A 20,248-nucleotide genomic window follows, 5' to 3' on the forward strand; every position below is an offset into this window, starting at 1 on the left:
CTTGTGAGTAGTACAATATCATTCTTCCTGATAGATGAGTGGAATTCTATTGTGTATATATACCACATTTTCTTGATCCATTTGTCCATTGAGGGGCATTTGGCCTGATTTCCATATCTTGACTATGGTATGTAGTGCTGCAGTGAACTGTGCTTGTGGCTTTATTGTGGGCTTGTTTGGTTTGTATTGGATAAATGCCCGGGAGTGGCATTGGTGGGTCATAGGGTACTTGTATGTTTAGTTTTTTGAAGAACATCCATACTGCTTTCCAGAGTAGTTGAACAAGCTTACATTCCACCAACAATGTAATACAGTTCCCTTTTGGACACATCCTTGCCAGCATTTGTTATTGTTAGTTTTCTTGATAATGGCCATTCTAACTGAGGTGAGGTGGAATCCTAATGTGGGTTTTGATCTGCATTTTTATTATGGCCAGAGATATTGAACATTTCTTCATGTGTCTGTTGGCCATTCTTACTTCTTTTTCTGAGAATTCTCTCTTCGAGTCATTAGCCCATTTATTTATTAATTTGGTTGTTGTGAGCTCTGAGTATATTCTGGATATTAGGCCCTTGTCTGATATATAGCTGGTAAAAATCTTTTCCCATTTTGTAAGTTTGCTTTTTAACTTGTTAGCTGTGTCCTTTCCCATGCATTCCCATTTGTTTGATGCAATCCCATTTATCAATTCTTTCTTTGATTTGTTGTGTTTCAGGATCTTACCCTTGCCCAGCCCTTGCCAGCATTCTTTTTCTTATGTTAGAATGTAGTTACTTTATATATGTCAGAGCCATCTGTTCCTTATAATTTGAAAGAAATCAAGTTCTTCCTAATTTTTTGAAATAGCTTCCTTATTTTTTCCTTAGTTACTGGATTCCTTATGGTTACTGAATTTCTTATATTGAAACTTCTTGTTAGGTGAGTTTTGGTAGTTTATTTTGATCGAGGAATGATTTTATTTTCTTAGGTATAAGTTAAATTTGAAGATAACTGAGGTGATTATATATCACCTAATAAGTCATATATCAGATAAATCTTCCGTGATGTGATCTTACGGGAATAAAGAGTGTAATGGTAACAGAAGCTGTCGTTGTTTGTAGGGCATAGTGATGTATGGTCAACTATAAATACAAATAGGAAGAGCAAGTTCAAGAGCTTTCTTGTAGGAATGGTGACTGGTGTTAAGGGTTATGTACTTTGGAAGTGATAAGAGTAGATGTGTTTTAACTACAAAAATGGTAACTTTGAGTTAATATTGATGTTAAGAAGCTGGATTGAACCATTCCATAATGTATGCACTTCAGAATCTTCCTATACATAATAAATACATAGCACTATATCTGTGGATTTTAGTTAATTAATCTGGAAGAAGTTCTGTGGGTTTTTTAAAAGTGGTCTTTCTCTTGACATTTTACAATGAAATATCAACTATTCCTCTTCCATACCTTTTGCTTTCACTGTCATGGTTAGACAACTTCTTACTTTAGGTAATTACATATGTGTTCTATACTTTCATGTTTCTATGCTCCTTAATTGCCGATATTTATTTCCATGTATATAAATGCATATGAAATGAAATAATGTTCTTTTATCAAAAGCCAACTACCCCATTGAAAATCACTACTAATTTTTAGTCATTATTTTCATCTTGAATGGCTACTTTTTCTGATCGGTTGCCTGTTTTTTCTCAGACTTCTTACTCTGTACTATAAACACCATTTACTTGCAAGTGCCTATCTAATATTCTATAGAGTAGCTAAAACATAGGTATTTATGTGTTGAAAACTATATTTTTATTTAGAACTGTTCCTATTTTTTTTTTTTGGCCAGTCCTGGGCCTTGGACTCAGGGCCTGAGCACTGTCCCTGGCTTCTTCCCGCTCAAGGCTAGCACTCTGCCACTTGAGCCACAGCGCCGCTTCTGGCCGTTTTCTGTATATGTGGTGCTGGGGAATCGAACCTAGAGCCTCGTGTATCCGAGGCAGGCACTCTTGCCACTAGGCTATATCCCCAGCCCCAACTGTTCCTATTTTTCAAGTGTCATTGTATGAACCCTTAATTTCAGAATCAGAGTATTAGTTAACATTTTGAAATACTGAACTGATTTTGTCTTAATAAGTCAGAAATTACTGGGCTCTAAAACATATATTTTCATAATCTCCTGAATTGACTCTACTATACACTAATATTTAAAATAGATTATAACATGCAAATAATGCAGGCAATTGGGTCACCTCTGCTTTAAAACAGTCTAGGTGGGCCTGGGCAAAAATGCAAGACTCTGCTCAAAAAACAATAGAAGCAAAAGACTTGGGATATGACTCATGTGGTGGTATATAACTCATGTGGTAGAGTGCCTTCATAGTTAAGCACCAGACCCTAAGTTCAAATTCTGGCACTACCAAAATACGTTTGCAAAGCACATCAAGTATCAAAATATCTCAAGTGCCAGGTGCTAAGTTCATGTCTGTAATCCTACCTACTCAGGAGGCTAAGTAAGACCTGAGGATTGTGGTTTGAAGCTGGCCTGGGCAGGAAAGTCCATGAGGCTTATCTCCAATTCACCACAAAAAGCTAAAAGAAAAAGAAAAGCTAGAAGTGGAGCAGTGGTTCAGTGGTTCAAGTAGTAGGGCACTAACCATGAACAAAAAAGCTAAGGGATAGTGACCAGGCCTGAAGTTCAAGCCCAGTACACACACACACACACACACACACACACACACACTTTGTTTCCAGAAGACTCAAACTTCAAGAAACACAAAGTTCTTAAGGGAAGTAGGTTATACTAGATCTTCAGAGTTAACTGCAGAGTATTTCTGAAGTGGCAAATTTCTAGGAAAATAAGAGGAGGCTTTTGTTCTCATCACTTTTTTTGTAATATATTTACTAGTCAAAAAATTTAGCATTGTCTTCTGAGTTTTATAACATGTACAAATGTTGCCAATATAATAGCACAGAGGTCTGGAACTGAATGGACTTAGAAGGGTGCATTAGTTTCTATTTAATGAAGTGATAGAACTGTGACACTATATCAGTTAAATTTTGGTAGATTTTATATCTATTTTTAATTATCCTTAGATATCCTTGATATAAATGTTTAAAATTTGTGACCTAAGTTATTTGATTCACAGATAAAACCTATGTTTTCATACAAAAAGCAAATAGAGCTCTATAGTGAAACTATTTCATTGATTATCCTACACATTCAATATTCTTTATGTAACCTTCCTAGAATAATAAATATATAAAACTATATTATAAAATACTCATTTCATAAGATTAGTAATACAAAACAGTGTTTCAAATATATGGTTGGGCACCTAGAAATTGAGATTTTTTTTTTCTTAAGATACTCTACGGTAGATATCTAGTAAATGTCCTAAATACTTTGTTTGCTTTTGAATTGGTTGGATTAGGCTTGTGAAATTTAATAAATAATACTTGTTTCAGGCAACTCACTGTCTGCAATATTAGAGGGAGAAGCACGGCTAACTTTCTTGAACAGAGGTGAAGATTATGTAATGACAATGCCATATGCTCATTGTAAAGGTAATGATTTTCCTTGCTTTGTATATTTCCTTTTTAGTCTTTAAGTAGTCGCACAATGGTGTTTCAATTCAACTTGTCAGTTTATGCGTATACTACATCTTAATCAGTGTCACTCCTTTTACCATTATCCAAACTTCACCCATCTCCTCAAGTTATATTAGGTATTTCTTAAACCTTTGTAAATGAATGTATGTGGATGTAATGTTATGTTTGGAGAGCAATGAGGTCAGGCATATTTGGAAGAATCCTTGGTTCACACTTATTTGATGTGATTACTATTAGTCAACTATTTCTGTGGTGAATTAATTCACATATAATGAACTTTTTGTGAAACACACTTTAGTTGGAATAATGAAATTACATTGCACTTACCTTATGAGTCTTTATTGTATTGTGACTTGTAATTTTCTGGGTAGATGCCCAAAAGTAGTATCACTCTTTGGGTTATTGGGTAGTCTATGTTTAGTTTTTTGAGTATTCTCCAAACTGCCTCCCTAAGTGGTTATACATTTCAACCAACAGTGTAATAGGGTTCCTGCTCCCTCCCCCTCCCCCCACTAGCATTTGTTATTATTGTATTTTTTTTTTCTTTTTTTTTTTTTTTTTTGGCCACTCCTGGGCCTTGGACTCAGGGCCTGAGCACTGTCCCTGGCTTCTTCCCGCTCAAGGCTAGCACTCTGCCACTTGAGCCACAGCGCCGCTTCTGGCCGTTTTCTGTATATGTGGTGGTGGGGAATCGAACCTAGGGCCTCGTGTATCCGAGGCAGGCACTCTTGCCACTAGGCTATATCCCCAGCCCTATTATTGTATTCTTGATGATGGCCAGTCTTACTGGGTGATAAGGAATCTCAATGTTGTTTTGATTTGCATTTCTTTTTGGGCCAGAAATGTTGAACATTTTCTCATGTGCTTATTGGCTTATTCTTTCTTTTTCTTTGGAGAAATTTGTATTTAGCTACTTTGCCCAGTTATTAATTGTGTTGCTGATTTGGTGGAGCTAGTTTCTTGAGCTTTGTGTATATTCTAGATGTTAGGATGTATGCCTAGTAAATATCTTCTTCCAGTTTGTAGGCTTTTTAACTTCGTAACTATGTCCTTTGCTGAGGATGATAGTTCTCTGTAGTATAAGAGCTAAACAAGGCAGTGCTACTTAGTTCTACCTCTGCAGGAAACTGGTTCACCTGGTTACTCAAATCCTACATCTTATCTTCACTCACCAGAGTTCATGAATGACCACAGATGTACAAAGGCTTTTGATTTAGGATTACTAATTCATTTTATAGACATAAGATAAAGTTATGGAATCTGTACATGATGTGAATTCATTATTATCTGTTCATATGCTGTATAACAAACTTACATTGGATAAAATGTTCACATTTTATAAAATATATAAGCATTTTATAACATAAAACATTTATAAAATGTTTACATTTTATCCAATGGGGAAGAATGACCCTGACTTACAAGTTTCCTGTCGATAGGGATTAGATAACAAAATAGTGTTTATTATTGGCCACTAACCCTCTCACTTCAGCCTTTTGTTAATGTTTTTTTCTTTAGGAATTCTTTATGGCACGATGACATTGGAGCTTGGTGGCACAGTCAATATTACATGTCAAAAAACTGGATACAGTGCAATACTTGAATTTAAACTAAAGGTTAGTAGAGTGTGAAAGCCCACATCAATTAATTACATGAGAACTAGGTCATAAATATTGAAGAAAGAACACAATTTCTACTTAAAAACTAAATATAAGGGCTGGGAATATGGCCTAGTGGTAAAGTGCTCTCCTCGGATACATGAAGTCCGCCCTGGGTTTGATTCCTCAGTACCACATAAACAGAAGAAGCGGGAAGTGACGCCATGGCTCAAATGGGTAGTGCTAGCCTTGAGCAAAAAGAAGCCAACGACAGTGCTCAGGCCCTGAGTTCAAGCCCCAGGACTGGCAAAAAAAAGCAAAAAACAAAAAACCCCTACAAAACCCTAAATATAAAAGCACCATTCATGCCAAGAACCAGTGGCTCATGCCTGGAATCCTAGCTACTGAGGAGGCTGAGATTTGGAAGATCATGGTACAAAGCAAGTCTGGAAAGAAAAATTTGCAAGGCTCCCCTTCAGTTAAGCAGCAAAACACTGTACTGGAGCTGTGTCTCAAGTGGTAGAGCACTAGCTGTGAGTGAAAAAGCTGAATTGAGAGCATGAGGCCCTGAGTTCCAAGCACGTAACAAAACAAAAATCATGTCAGGTCTGAAGCATGAGGGCAAGGCTGAATGAAAATCTTAGGATAATCTTCAAAAGCAACCTTGCTAAATCCAAATGAACACAAAGCCAACATTTTTTTGTCTTTAATTTTAATTAATAAAAATATTGATGCTATATAGGAAAAGAGAATTAAGAAGTAACCAAGTCCAAACTAGTAACTAAGTCATACTTGTAATTTCAGCTGCAGAGATCTAAAGGATCCCAGTTTAAGACAAGCCTATACAAAAAGTTAGTCACACCATTTCAATCAACAAGCCAGGCATGGTGGCACATGTCTGTGATCATTGTCTGAGGCTGACTTCCTGGCAAAAAGCCCAGAACCTTATCTAGAAAATAACAAAAACAACAACAGTAGGAGTGTATGGATCAAGTAGTAGAACACCTGCCTATCATGCAAGAGACTGTGAACTCAAACACCTGTTCTAAAAGAAACACCTAAAAGTGACTGGGTAGAAATTTCTCCATAAATTAAAGTATTACTTTACATACTAGAAGGTATATACCAAATTACATTCCTGTTACGTACACTAAAGTAGAGTTATATTGGGTACTATTTCTGCATAACAAATTACTCCACATTCACTGGCTCAAAAGTAGCCATATGGTTGCCCTCACAAGGAACAGAGCCAGGAATTTAGACAGGACCATATTAGAGATGGCTTATCTCCATTACAGAATATCTGGGCCTCAGGAAGCCTTGTAGGACATGGTTGATTTAACAGTTGAGGACTAGAGTCATCTAAAGACATCACTTATGTGTCTGATGCCTGAAGGACTGGAACTGTTCATCTAAGCACCTGTCTGTACTTTCCATGTGACTTGGCTTTCTCAGCTCATGACAGTTTCAAGGTAGTCAGACTGCCTTGAAGGGTTTTCTAGTGCAAATTCAAAGGGAAGAGATATATACTCCCATTTCTCAGTAAGAGGGTATCATTAATTGAGGAAAAGCATGTGAGCTGTAGGGGAAAAAGTTTGGTATGAAGGCTATCCTTGGAAAATTAAATCTGTTCCAGAGCAAAAGGAAAATTTAAGACATTTTCACCATGTCTGTTGTTGGACATGCATTGTGTTCAGATAAAAATCGTTCTGGGAACTCTAATAAAAAGGAGCTCTTCTGTACCTATGATTCTCGCCTGTAATCTTAAGTACTCAGAATGCTGAGATATGAGGATCATAGTTCAAGAAAGCCAGCCACACCGGAAAATCCATGGGACTCTTCAATTGACCACCAAAACAAAACAAAACAAAACAAAAAAACCCAAACAAATAACAAACCCACTGAAATGGAACTGTGGTTTAAGCGCTCAAGAGTGTTAGCCTTGGGCTGGGGATATAGCCTAGTGGCAAGAGTGCCTGCCTCGGATACGCGAGGCCCTAGGTTCGATTCCCCAGCACCACATATACAGAAAACGGCCAGAAGCGGCGCTGTGGCTCAAGTGGCAGAGTGCTAGCCTTGAGCGGGAAGAAGCCAGGGACAGTGCTCAGGCCCTGAGTCCAAGGCCCAGGACTGGCCAAAAAAAAAAAAAAAAGAGTGCTAGCCTTGAGCAAAAAAGCTCAGGGACAGTGCACAGCTCTTTATTCAGGTGCCAGGATCAGCACACACACATACATACACGCACACACAAAGATGCTCTTCAATATTTCATGCCGTGTCCTTTCTTTGTTATATATATATGTTTTTACTGTAGCAGTTTTTGCTTGTATGTTGATAGTGATGTTTGAAAATCATGAAGGTAGTCTTAAGCAGTTTATACAAACGTTAAGCATTGGAACATCAAAATTTTGTCTCAAGGAAGGGATCAGTGAGGCAGTATAGCAACCTAAAATGTAGTTCTTCTGGTTTTATATTTTGGAGAGTCTTTTTGGTTATATATTTTATGTAGTTTTATTGTAAAGGAAAATATATCATTTCTTTTGATAGATTTTTTAAAAAATTCCTTCAGTTTCCTGAGTTGTTATTGCTTAATGTATTGTCACATTGACAGGTCACAGTCTTGAGACTTAGGAGAAAGCATAGGGCATGGGTCATTTATGTCAACGTCATCTTCCTAAATGGATTTAAAGTACCATAGTCTGGTTTTACATAAATGTTCTATAACCTCAGTTCAAGTGCACTCCAAAAAATTCCTAGCTAAACTTTGGACCAGGATTTCAGAATTTGTGCCTTCAATAATATTATAAATATGTAATTATTTCTTTCTGACTTATATTGCATATAAGTTAAGAGTAAAATGTTCAACATTTTCTTTTTTTAAAGCCATTTCTAGGGAGTAGTGATTGTGTTAATCAAATATCAGGAAAACTTAAATTGGGAAAAGAAGTCCTAGCTACTTTGGAAGGTCATTGGGTGAGTGTTTTTGTCTATTATCTTTACAAAAAGAATTTTATTTTATAGAAGTAATTAGCAATCAAATGCTAAAAGCATCACTATTTAACCTTAAGCTTCAGCATAAAAGCAGCTATTTTGATATTGATCTGTTATCAGTGATACTTAATATTTTCTTTTTAAATCAGTAGAAATAGGTAAAATTTATTCACTATGGTATAGTATTAAGACTATAACACATATTGACTGATTTAATATTTAATATAGCCTTGTGTAGTAGGTTAGATACATATTTCACTACTATTTAGTATTGTCCCCGATTTTCACAGATTTAAATTAAAGCACAAAGCATTTGAATAATTTGCTTAAAGTAGGTGGTGGACTAACAATTGCAGCTCTGGGATTCTGGCTGCAGGGCTGTGCTTTTCTACACAGCACTTACTGCCTTTCACTTGGAAGAAAGGAGCATAATTTCTTTTAGAGAAACTAAGAGCAATGGCTTTGATCTACTTTTCTGCCGTTCTAGATTCATATATGTACAGTTTTGTTAAGAGGAGCATAAATGAACAAAAATTGTCATGACACTCATTACATGCAGTGTGAAAATTGAGTATGTATATATGCTTTCTGCTTTATATTAAGCAAAAGTAAACAGTGAAACATGATTTAAGGACTAGGACAAGTAGCCAGATTTGGATTTTTTTTTTTAAAAATTGACTACCTAAAATAACTTAAAAAATAGATGAAACAGTCTTTAAAAAAAACACACAGATTTCTGAGATTGTACTGAAAAATGTAATACTAGCAAAAACTCTTTAAGGTTTTTCCATACATAAATATTAAGTCTATGGATAGTCAAGAGCATCTCATTGTAACTATAACAAATACTATGCTCTCCATTGACAGTTTGTGATGGTAGGTAGCAAAGGCTTTGTAAGTAAGGACTAAAGTTTGTTTACTAATTAACATTTCTAAAATTTCACAAACTTTCTATGTATTTAAGCAAAATTTTCAGTGTTTGATAGTTAATGGTTTTTGTAAAAATAAAGAATTTGAGAAAAGCACTAATTTGGTTTTAAAATATACTCACTAAATAGGATTCAGTAACAGGAAGAATGTATTATTTTTATATTAATATGTCATTTCATTCCATTATAAATACAGTAATTCTCTACAATAATGCTTGATTTCTTAAATATAGGATAGTGAAGTTTTCATTAATGATAAAAAGACTGATACTTCAGAGGTTTTCTGGAATCCAACACCTGACATTAGGCAATGGAGATTAATAAGGCATACTGTAAAATTTGAAGAGCAAGAAGATTTTGAATCAGAGAAGTAAGTATACTATTTGTCAGTAACTTCATGAAAATCAAAGAGTATTTTGTGTGTGCACATGTATGCTGGCTTGAACTGAAAGCCTTGTTTTTTGCTTGGCTCTTGTGCTCATGATTGGCACTCTTACCACTTGAACCGCTCCTTTGAAAGGATGGCATCATTAGACCTTTTATAGAGTGGTCACTATTCTCTTTATGCTGTCATAATTTAATTTAGCAAAAGTTTATCATTTATGGGTTGTGACAGATCTTATTTGTTTTTCTGTAACTTAGAACTAAAACTGCCTATATTTTTCCTTTCTTCTCTCATGTGCCCTAGTGCCTTATTTTGTTTGCATTAAATTACAGAACAGATTATTAGTTCTTGGTCTTATCCTAACAGCTGTTTTCTAATTTAAATTAGATATCTAGAACTCTGGTGAAGGGAATGGAACTGAATCTACTTTTGTTCCATTCCCTGAAATACAAGAATAATGATGTGGGTATTCTGGACTTTACAAAATTATTTGGTCTGTAATTAATGCCATAGTTTCTGTTACTAAGTCATAAATTTTTTGCTTGGATCACATACCTTTGAGTAAAAAATATGTGGTATACATTGAATCTGTGTTAGTAAAAGAATGTTTCTATGTGAAAGAAACTTTTTTTTTTTTGACCAGTCCTGGGACTTGGACTCAGGGCCTGAGCACTGTCCCTGGCTTCTTTTTTTTTCCTCAAGGCTAGCACTCAGCCCTTGAGCCACAGCGCCACTTCTGGCCTTTTTTCTATATATGTGGTGCTGGGGAATCGAACCCAGGGCTTCATGTATACGAGTCAAGCACTCTTGCCACTAGGCCATATTCCCAGCCCCTGAAAGATACTTTTGCTATTTAGTTATTCACATTACTTGTTCCTGCATGCCCTCATTCAAGTTTACATGAGCTTCTCTTCTACACTCAAAATTTAGTTTGTTAGAGACGAGAAATACCTATGCATCAGTTCTAAAATACCCATTCAGATGGTGGATCCAACCACATGATGTTTTCTGTGCAAAACTGTTTTTCTAAGCTATACAACAACTTTTACGATGTTACTGTAATTAATCATATTTTAAAGACGAAATAAGACTTCGAAAACTTTTACTAGCTAAGAAGTATAACAGACCTAAAACTCAGCCCAAATCTGCCTACGGTTCTGTTCTTTTTTTTTTCAACATATTATCCTCTCTGATCACTAATAAATAAATGTATGTGTTTTCATTGAACTGATGAAAAAACAAATTTTAATAGAGAAAATAATTTTTCTAAATTATTTTCCTCAAAGTCTTTTGTTAAATCACTGTTAAAACATAAAAATACTCTTGGAAGCATTAAAAACATAAATACTTGATCCCACTCCTAGAGATTCTGATTTTGAAAGTTCTCTGATAGTTTACAAGCATCCAAGGTTGAGAAGCACTACACCTTGCTAGTAGATCTTCCTGAAGCCAGTGAGTCTTAAACAGTATATATAAGAATTGTCTGGGGAGCTTGCTAAAATATAGATTCTCTTGAGCCCTACCTTCACTACATTTCCCTTGTCTTTATTCAGCACCACTCACTACCATATGTTTAAGAACTCATGTAATAATTTTTTCTTGCCAAGAACAAATTATTATTCACTTACAAGAGGTGTCTCTCTACTCAAGATACTGGATTTTCATATGTTGACTAATTTCTCAGCATATGACTATAAGCTGTGTCAAAGCCAGAAGATCCACATGAGTGTCATTTTCTCTCGATGGGATTCTATTTAGATTTGGTTTTCTGTTGTTTTTTTAATACTATTTTGCACATATGTTAGACTCTGGCAACGAGTAACACGAGCCATAAATGCCAAAGATCAAACAGAAGCTACTCAAGAAAAGTGTGTTTTAGAAGAAGCTCAAAGGCAAGCTGCCAGAGATCGGAAAACAAAAAATGAAGAATGGACTTGCAAGTTATTTGAACTTGATGCACTCACAGGAGAATGGCATTATAGGTTTGCAGAGTAAGTAAAATGAATTTATTTTAAATACAATATGTTTACCTTCATTTTTTGCTAGTCCTGGGCTTGAACTCAGGGCCTTTGCTCTGTCCCTGAGCTTCTTTTGCTCAAGGCCAGTGCTCTACCACTTGAGCCACCGTGCCACTTCCAGCTTTTTCTGTTCATGTGGAACTGAGGAATTGAACCCAGGGCTTCATGCATGCTAGGCAAGCACTCTACCACTAAGCCACATTCCAAGCCCCTTAAAATATTTTTGTTAGTTGCTATATAGATTGATGTGAAATTCTGAACTTTCTATTGCAGTCATTATAAATTTAACTCCATGAGAGTAGAGCTAATGATCAGAAGTTTGGATTATAGTCCAATCTTGATATTAGGACTATGTTTATAATTATTAATAAAAATCTAATCATAGAATACAAGTTTTTTTAAATCTTTGCTTGACCATTAAACTATTTTTTCCATTTATTTAGTACTCGACCTTGGGACCCACTTAATGATATGATACAGTTCGAAAAAGATGGTGTTATCCAGACTAAAGTTAAACATCGCACTCCAATGGTACGTAATTAAAAAGAGGACAAACCAAAAATTACATCTGCTAGGCATACATTTTTTGTCTATGGCTGTCTACATTTCAAATTTGGTTTCTGAATTTAAACATTTTAGTTAAACTGAGTTAATGCTTTAAGCTCTTATGTCCCCAGAGAATATCAAAAAGACAAATGCTATCTAAACAAAGGTTTCCAGAATTCTGGAAAATAGTCAGATATTTACATCAACCAAGGGAATGCTGGATCAGAAAGAAAGAAAAAAAAAGTAGTAGAAAAGCTCTGCAGTCTTTTATTACCCTTGCCAGACCCTCTCCCCAACAGTCTTCTAGACTTCCATTCCATTGGAATCCTTGGTATGCAAGGGACCAAAGCAGACCATATGCACAAATTGTGCATGTCTGTTCTAACGTGATAGGCTACTTACTACCTAAAGGACTTATATGAGGAATTCAATTTTGCTAATAGAAGAGGCTATACAAAAGAAAGAACCAAACAAATTGTAGAGCTGAAAATTCATCATGGTAGCAGATGAAAAAATTCCTCTAGAAATAAGAGACAACCTATAGAATAAGAGAAAATATTTGCTACACATCTGTTTAATAAAGTTCCAATATCCCAAATACATAGAGTCCAAACTGAATGAACACAAATGTCAGCCCAGAGGGAAAATGGTCAAAGGACTTGATCAGACTTTTCTCCAAAGAAAATACACAGTTGGCCCAAAAAACACATAGTAAGATGTATAACATTATTAATCCTGAGGAAAGTACAAACCTAAAGAAAAAAGTTTAATTAAAAAAAAGCACAAACCAAAATCACAGTTAGGTCTTATTTAACACAAAGGTTATAATTTAAAATATGGAAAAGAAAAGGTGTTGATGATGATATGGAGAAATGAATAATTCTTCAGTATTCCAAGGAATAAGTAGTAATAATTCTGTTAGAATGGTGGACAGGTAAGAAACAGAGTTAGAGACTTGTGACTACTAGTTTCCTATGTCTCTACACACCTATGTTACCTTGCCTTTCCGGTTCTCATTTCTTCTCTTGCATTTAGACCAAAGTATGATAAAATTTAAACTTTACTCATGCAAGGAAAATGTAGTGCTAGTTGGTTTGATATACTTTTTTTTGGGGGGTGGGGGGGAAGTCCTGGGGCTTGGACTCAGGGCCTGCGCACTGTCCCTGGCTTCTTTTTGCTCAAGGCTAGCACTCTGCCACTTGAGCCACAGTGCCACTTCTGGCCTTTTCTATATATGTGGTGCTGAGGAATCGAACCCAGGGCCTCATGTATACGAGACAAGCGCTCTTACCACTAGGCCATATTCCCAGCCCCAGTTTGATATACTTTTGAATCTTGTGCATGCATATTAATGTTTTCAGTAAGTTTATGCTCTACAAAAATTTCATTTCTGTTTACCATTAAGTTGCTTTCTATATTATCTGGATATTATTAAAGCATAAATCACCTTAAGTTCTACTAGAAACATAACATAATCCAGTGTTTTCTTCCATCCAATGTTCCTAACATTGGTAACAAAATAAGTGTGACTTTTTGTGTGCCTGTGTGTGTGCTCATGCATGCACACACTGACTGGTACCAGGCTTGAACTCAGTTCCTCATGCCTTAGTTTTCTTGCTCAAGGCCCTACCACTTGTGCTTATTGAGCCAGGCACTGGTGTCTCACACCTATAATCCTAGTTACTCAGGAGGCTGAGATCCTGAGCAGAAGGGTGAATCTAAGCCAGCTCAGGAAGAAAAGTTTGGAGACAAGCCTGTTGCTGGTGGCTCGTGCCCACGGGCTGGTGGCTCATACCTATAACTCTAGCTACTCAGGATGCTGAGATCTGAGGATCATAGTTCTAACCTAGTCTGGGCAGGAAAGTCCAATTAATCACCAGAAAACCAGAAGAGGAGCTATAGCTCAAAATGATGAAGTGCTAGCCTTGAGAGAAAAAAAGCTCAGGGACAGTACCCTAGCCCTGAGTTCAAGCCCCACAAATGAAAAAACAAACAACAAAAAAAGAAAGAAAAGTTGTGAGACTCCATAGCCATGGGAGTAAAAAGGCAAAAAACAAAAACCCAAACAGCACCATTCGATGAATATACAAACTAAAAACAGTATTTTAGTGAATGAAACATTAGATTGCTAGAAGTGAAAGGGAATTACTTATTATGTATTTTGCCAATTTTTTTTCTGTGACAATCAAATAAGATCATTTACAATACATTTCACTAGACTTTTTTTTCTTTGCCCTATTCCTGAATGCCATCCCCCTGAATAGTTTTGAAAATTGTATAACAATGTTCTTTTAATTACAAATTTCCATGCAAACTCACAAAGGAGTGTGATTTTGTTTTACAGGTCAGTGTCCCCAAAATGAAACATAAGCCAACCAGGCAACACAAGAAAGTGGCAAAAGGCTATTCCTCCCCAGAACCTGATATCCAGGACTCATCTGGAAGTGAAAGTAAAACTATATATTGTAAACTATTCACCATAAGGGTCTAGTTTAATGTATATAAGTGATTTTTCAAAGTAACATAAGGAGATAATGTAAGAGTTTGAGTGGAGGTAGGATTGGGTTTCAGAGCTTTATCGGGTTATACATAAGTTGTCAGAGCACATTATAAGGAAAAAGTATGAAAATCCAAAGGAGAGATGTACAAATAAAAATACTTTAATAGTACCTCTTATGCCTTAAAGAAAAGGTTGGTAGCTCTCCAGATGGAATTCAGAAAGCATTTGTGAGCTGTGAGCTCAGTACCATGCTTCAAGAAATATTTTATTTTTAAAATAAATTGGTTTTGGGCTGGGGATATAGCCTAGTGGCAAGAGTGCCTGCCTCGGATACACGAGGCCCTAGGTTCGATTCCCCAGCACCACATATACAGAAAACGGCCAGAAGCGGCGCTGTGGCTCAAGTGGCAGAGGGCTAGCCTTGAGCGGGAAGAAGCCAGGGACAGTGCTCAGGCCCTGAGTCCAAGCCCCAGGACTGGCCAAAAAAAAAAAAAAATTGGTTTTTTAAAAGCACAGACAGAAAAAATATAGCTGCTATAAAATTATAGCTAATATATAACTTATGAGATTATATAATGGGACATTTTTGTTTGAGCCACATAATATATGAACTGTTTTAAAACACACAGATATGATTAAGAAAAGACCAAATTAATATCTTAGACATTATGGGAAAATAAACTTTTTAAGCCATAGCATCTGATGAGTTTCCACTTAACTGGGGATTCTAATTTCACCTAAACAGTAAATATAAGGGAATTAGATATATGATAAAGAATTTAAAGGAAAGGAAGCTCAATTCAATTTACGAGGCAAGCACTCTTGCCACTAGGCCATATCCCTAGCCCAGCTCAATTCAATTTAAAAGATGGTTCTTACAAGAACCCTGATGAATTAGAATTTCTAGTGGATTATAGCAATCTAGTTGAGATGTGATTAGGAGGTGCAACATACTAGATTTTAGGAATTCAATGAATGGAGGTTTATAAGCAAGTCATATGACTCCACTATGCTAAAAGGTAGTATTAGCTATAGTTTTTATTATTTATTGATAAACATATGTTAAGACTGTTAAAGATACCTTAAAACAATCATGTCAAACTTGGATTTTTTTTTTTTTAATGAGACAGCTAGCCCAGTGCCGTAGCTCACACTTATAATCCTAGGTACTTGCAAGGCTGAAAATGGAAGGACTATGGTTTAAGGCCCTGAGTTCAAATCCCAGTTTAACAACAAGAGAGGTGAGAGGGAGGGAAGAGGAAGCTGAGACCTAGAGGTTAAATAACATCTGAACAAAAATAAAGGAATGTAATGAAAGAATGAATATGGGGGGAAAAAGTCTATACAACTTGCTGCTTGGCAATAAAAATGTGCAGAAGAATCAAAACTGATTGCAGAGGTTTAACGTTTGAGTAACAGAATGAATATTTACAACTAATAAATTTAAATGGTATTTAATAAAGCTGACTTCTCTAGATCTAGAGACAGAGAAAAATAATACCTTCCTCAAATTAATACATACTTTAACTGAATTATTTTTGCCCATTTCAATTGCCCAATTTCAAAATAAAAATATATATATATATTTATATATATATATATATATATTTATATCACCCAAAAGTAGTTTATGAAGGACTGGGAATATGGCCTAGTGGTAGAGTGCTTACCTCATATACGTGAAGCACTGGGTTCAATTCCTCAGCCCCACATATATAGAAAAAAGCCAGAAGTAGCACTGTGGCTCAAATAATAGAGTGGTAGCCTTGAGCAAAAGAAGCTCAGAGACTTTGCTCAGGCCCTGAGTTCAAGCCTCAGGAATGGCAAAAAAAAAAAAAAAAGGGTTATGACTACTTTATGTCCATGGTGTTTGGTTGTCGTTACCTTATTGTGCCAGTCCTAGGGCTTGAGCTCAGGACCTGGGTGCTGTCCCTGAACTTCTTAGCTCCAGGCTAGCACTCTACCTCCTGAGCCACAGCTCCACTTCCAACTTTTTAGTGAGTCTCCTGGACTTTCTGGCCTAGGCTGGCTTCAAACTTCAGTCTTCACATCTTAGCCTCCTGACTAACTAGAATTATAGGGATGAGCCACAGGCACCTGGCATCCATAGTGTTTTGAAGTGATATGGTTGAGACTCAAAACCTGAGTATTCGTTTTATGCTAATATCTAGCCACAAGACTAATGTCTAGGAAAAGTTTTATTACACAAGAATTAATTAAATTTAATTCTAGACTGTTTATGATTACAACTTAATTCTAAACATCTTGTAGCTCAGTCCGTAAAACCAAGTACACGAAGAAAGAAAGGGATTGAACTGGGAGACATTCAAAGTTCCATCGAATCTATAAAACAAACACAGGAAGATATCAAAAGGTAATATATACTGACAGTGAGTGAATAGTAAAGAGTTTATGTAGAAAATTTGATGTATAGTTATAACATTTCTAAATAAAACTAGAACCCTAGCTTCTATTATCTGATGTATGTAACTTTTTGGTGTTCCTCTAGTACTAAGATACTTGATGAAATGGTGGGGGGGTGGGGTTCTCTTCAAAAGCAGAACTGGAACCACTTTAATTTACTGCTAGGATTGCAAACTAGAATTGAGTGTGCAGATGGGACCATTTCTGAGAAAGTTAACAAAGGCTTGGTTTGAAAGTCCCCATTGTGTATGGCTAATATTTAATTTGCTCATTGTTGACATTGAAATACTGTCAAAGCAATAGGTAAATAGTCATGCCCAATGATTTTTGAGTGTTCTTCTTGCAATCCCAGTATCATCTGTAGCACACTACACCAAAATCCAGCAACTAAATATTATTAACACTTAAAGAATTTCCTTGGGAGAGAGAGAATCCTGATCCTATTCCATTGCTAAAGTTAGCTTGAGTTCAGTTTGATTGCCTCTTTTAAATGTTGAAAATATTCGCCCACCTGTTTTATGTATTCAGCACTTGACATTAGATATGTTTTGGACAATTAAACATTGGTTTACATCTACAGTGTTTGGATTTTTCTTTTTAATCTACAGTCTCTTCACTTGCTAGTCCATATACCTGCCCAATGCCTTCACCCTATGAAACTTCTCACATGTCCCAGAGTATACTGTGATCTCTCATATTTGGACCTATTCCCTCACTGAATGTTTCTTATACTGTCTTTCTTCTCATTTATTGAGTCTATCCTCAGAATTAAATTAATTTCTAATCACTCACCCTACCCTTTAGAGCTAATTATTCACTCCACTCAGCTTTACATCTTTCTTTTGAGCACTCACTCTATTCCAAAGATGTCACTGAACTGTTATTTCCTTTAATACATCCTACAGTATGTTTGCTTTTTAATTTATAATGAAATGCATAAATTAACCTACTTGATTGATTTACCGTCTTTCCATATCTTTATACTGGTAAAACACTTCCATAGTGCAAGTCCAGAAAACAAATGGTTTTTAGCCTGTTTTAGCTGTTTTTAGCCTGAAGTACTTAAAGGGGCATGAAGATATTTTAAGCACAGTTTGTGACTAAGTCAATATTTTTTTGGATTAGCATATGAAAAGCTTATATAATATTCATCACTTTGGTAATTTCTGAATTTTATGAAATTTAGTGTCCCCCACCCCAGGGAATTTAGGATTTTCTTCTGCTCCTACTCTTATCTCCTAAGTATAGATAAAGGAACCTTACTTAACCAACTAAAAAGGAAATGTTTGTTTTAAAACAACTGCTGTAACAGAAGGAAATATATTTCTACAACAAACTGTTTGATATGAAGCCTAATGAAGGCTTCATGTGGCATCATCATATCCTTGTTCTGGGGGTAATTCAACAGGTTATTTAAATGATGCAGTTCAGGGCTTTCTGACCATGCGATATCAAATTGTGAATTTTGTGCTAACATTTCTAGAAAATTAATATAACCATTGTGTATTTTTGTAGAAACATTATGGCTCTTCGAAATCATTTAATTCCAAGCACACCTGCCACGGATTGTTTTCTGCAACAGAAAGACTACTTCCTCATTTTACTCCTGATTTTGCTTCAAGTCCTAATAAACTTCCTGTTTAAGTAGAAGTTCTTTACAGTTGAATCAGTGAACTAGAAAAATCAGCTTTGACGTGGGACCAATGTTCAAGTTGATTTGGTTTTTGTTAAAACATCAGAAAGTTCTAAAACAAAACATACAGGAGATAAATGTAGATGTTTGTACTTTCATATCTTTTATCCTTAAAATGAGAGCTATCCTATTTGTCTATTAATGTGAACTATGTGTTAGAACCAGGATATTTCTAGCTTTTGTGAGAATATATCTACATGTGATTATTATAAATCCACATGTATACATAGCTATCTCTTACATACTCTTACCAGACATTAGTCTGTGTTCTGTAGAATGTTCTGAAATGTACTGCAACTATTGTTTATAACGAAAATGCTATTGATCTTATTAATGTATGTACGTACAGTAGTCTATTTTCTTAGGCACAAAACTATTATCAAGGAATTAAAGACTTGGAAATGATTGGATAATAGACCTATTGTAAATACTTCAATATACTATACTGTTAAAAATCATTTCCAAAGTACCCAGGTCAATTGTGTTCTTAGAAATACTAAGAAATAAAAAGTACAAAAGGTCAAAATTAGTATCTTAAAAAAGACATGGCAAAGTTTTTAAAAGTTTACAAATGGTTTTTAACCCATAGAATTTAATATTTCTAAATATAAGTATATATGTACTTAATGTGTGTATCAATATAAAAAACTGGTATGCAACTACATGGATGTATTAGTTGTAACACCACCATATGCACTTGCTGAAAAGTGTGATCAAAATTAGTTGCTGTCCTTTTTTCTTTTTTTTTTTAAGCTAGCTGGTCCATGTTAATAGGCAAAATTATAAAAAGTGTTTTATAAGGCATATGAAATAGTTAAAGTCCATGTTTTTTCTTTTGAAAAACGTTTTAGGGTTCATTTGAACCTTAGTGTGTTCAATGAATAAGTAGAATAGAAAATATTATAACAAATATTTTACTTCGTAAACCAAAAAGAGAACGGCAATAAAAAAGGACACTATGGGATAGCCTTTATATGTGTACATTAAAATTGGTTCCCTTAAAATGTGCAGTAGTTGAGCATTTAAAAGTATTGCATTCTGAAGTTAATGATTATGCCCCTCTTTTCTGAGTAACTTTCATCTTGTAGCAAAACCACAGTTCTGTAAGATACATTTTGCCAGGCATATTTTTATTTCTTTTTTGCCTATGTCTTTAACTTACTATTTTTTTTTTTTTTTTTTTTTTTTTTTGGGCCAGTCCTGGGCCTTGGACTCAGGGCCTGAGCACTGTCCCTGGCTTCTTCCCGCTCAAGGCTAGCACTCTGCCACTTGAGCCACAGCGCCGCTTCTGGCCGTTTTCTGTATATGTGGTGCTGGGGAATCGAACCTAGGGCCTCGTGTATCCGAGGCAGGCACTCTTGCCACTAGGCTATATCCCCAGCCCCTTTAACTTACTATTTTGATTTCGTGTTTTTACATATAGCCTTCTTTTTTTAAAGTAAATATACTTTAGAAAATATAGATTTTTGACTGCTTTTTTACATGAAAATGTGGATCAGAGAGAATAATTGCTCTGACTATATATCTGCCTTTGACTAAGAAGAGACTGTGAGACACAAATAAAATTACAATCA

At 35.5% G+C, this 20,248-nt stretch overlaps 1 protein-coding gene across 10 annotated transcripts in view; it reads left to right on the top strand.

The window, feature by feature from the left end:
• Osbpl8 (oxysterol binding protein like 8) overlaps positions 1-19,814 on the top strand; it is a 131,829-nt gene extending 112,015 nt beyond the window's left edge. For all 10 annotated transcript variants that reach the window (XM_048359190.1, XM_048359204.1, XM_048359206.1 and 7 more), the window contains 9 exons: positions 3,450-3,548; positions 5,112-5,209; positions 8,072-8,161; positions 9,342-9,478; positions 11,299-11,484; positions 11,955-12,042; positions 14,402-14,507; positions 16,829-16,931; positions 18,497-19,814. In XM_048359190.1, coding sequence (XP_048215147.1) covers positions 3,450-3,548; positions 5,112-5,209; positions 8,072-8,161; positions 9,342-9,478; positions 11,299-11,484; positions 11,955-12,042; positions 14,402-14,507; positions 16,829-16,931; positions 18,497-18,629 — 1,040 coding nt within the window. In that variant the 3' untranslated portion in view covers positions 18,630-19,814. The remainder of the gene's footprint in view (positions 1-3,449; positions 3,549-5,111; positions 5,210-8,071; positions 8,162-9,341; positions 9,479-11,298; positions 11,485-11,954; positions 12,043-14,401; positions 14,508-16,828; positions 16,932-18,496) is intronic.
• Positions 19,815-20,248: the final 434 nt, after the last annotated feature.

The sequence above is a fragment of the Perognathus longimembris genome, chromosome 1 (assembly GCF_023159225.1).
Source record: "Perognathus longimembris pacificus isolate PPM17 chromosome 1, ASM2315922v1, whole genome shotgun sequence".
NCBI classification, from domain to species: Eukaryota; Metazoa; Chordata; class Mammalia; order Rodentia; family Heteromyidae; genus Perognathus; species Perognathus longimembris.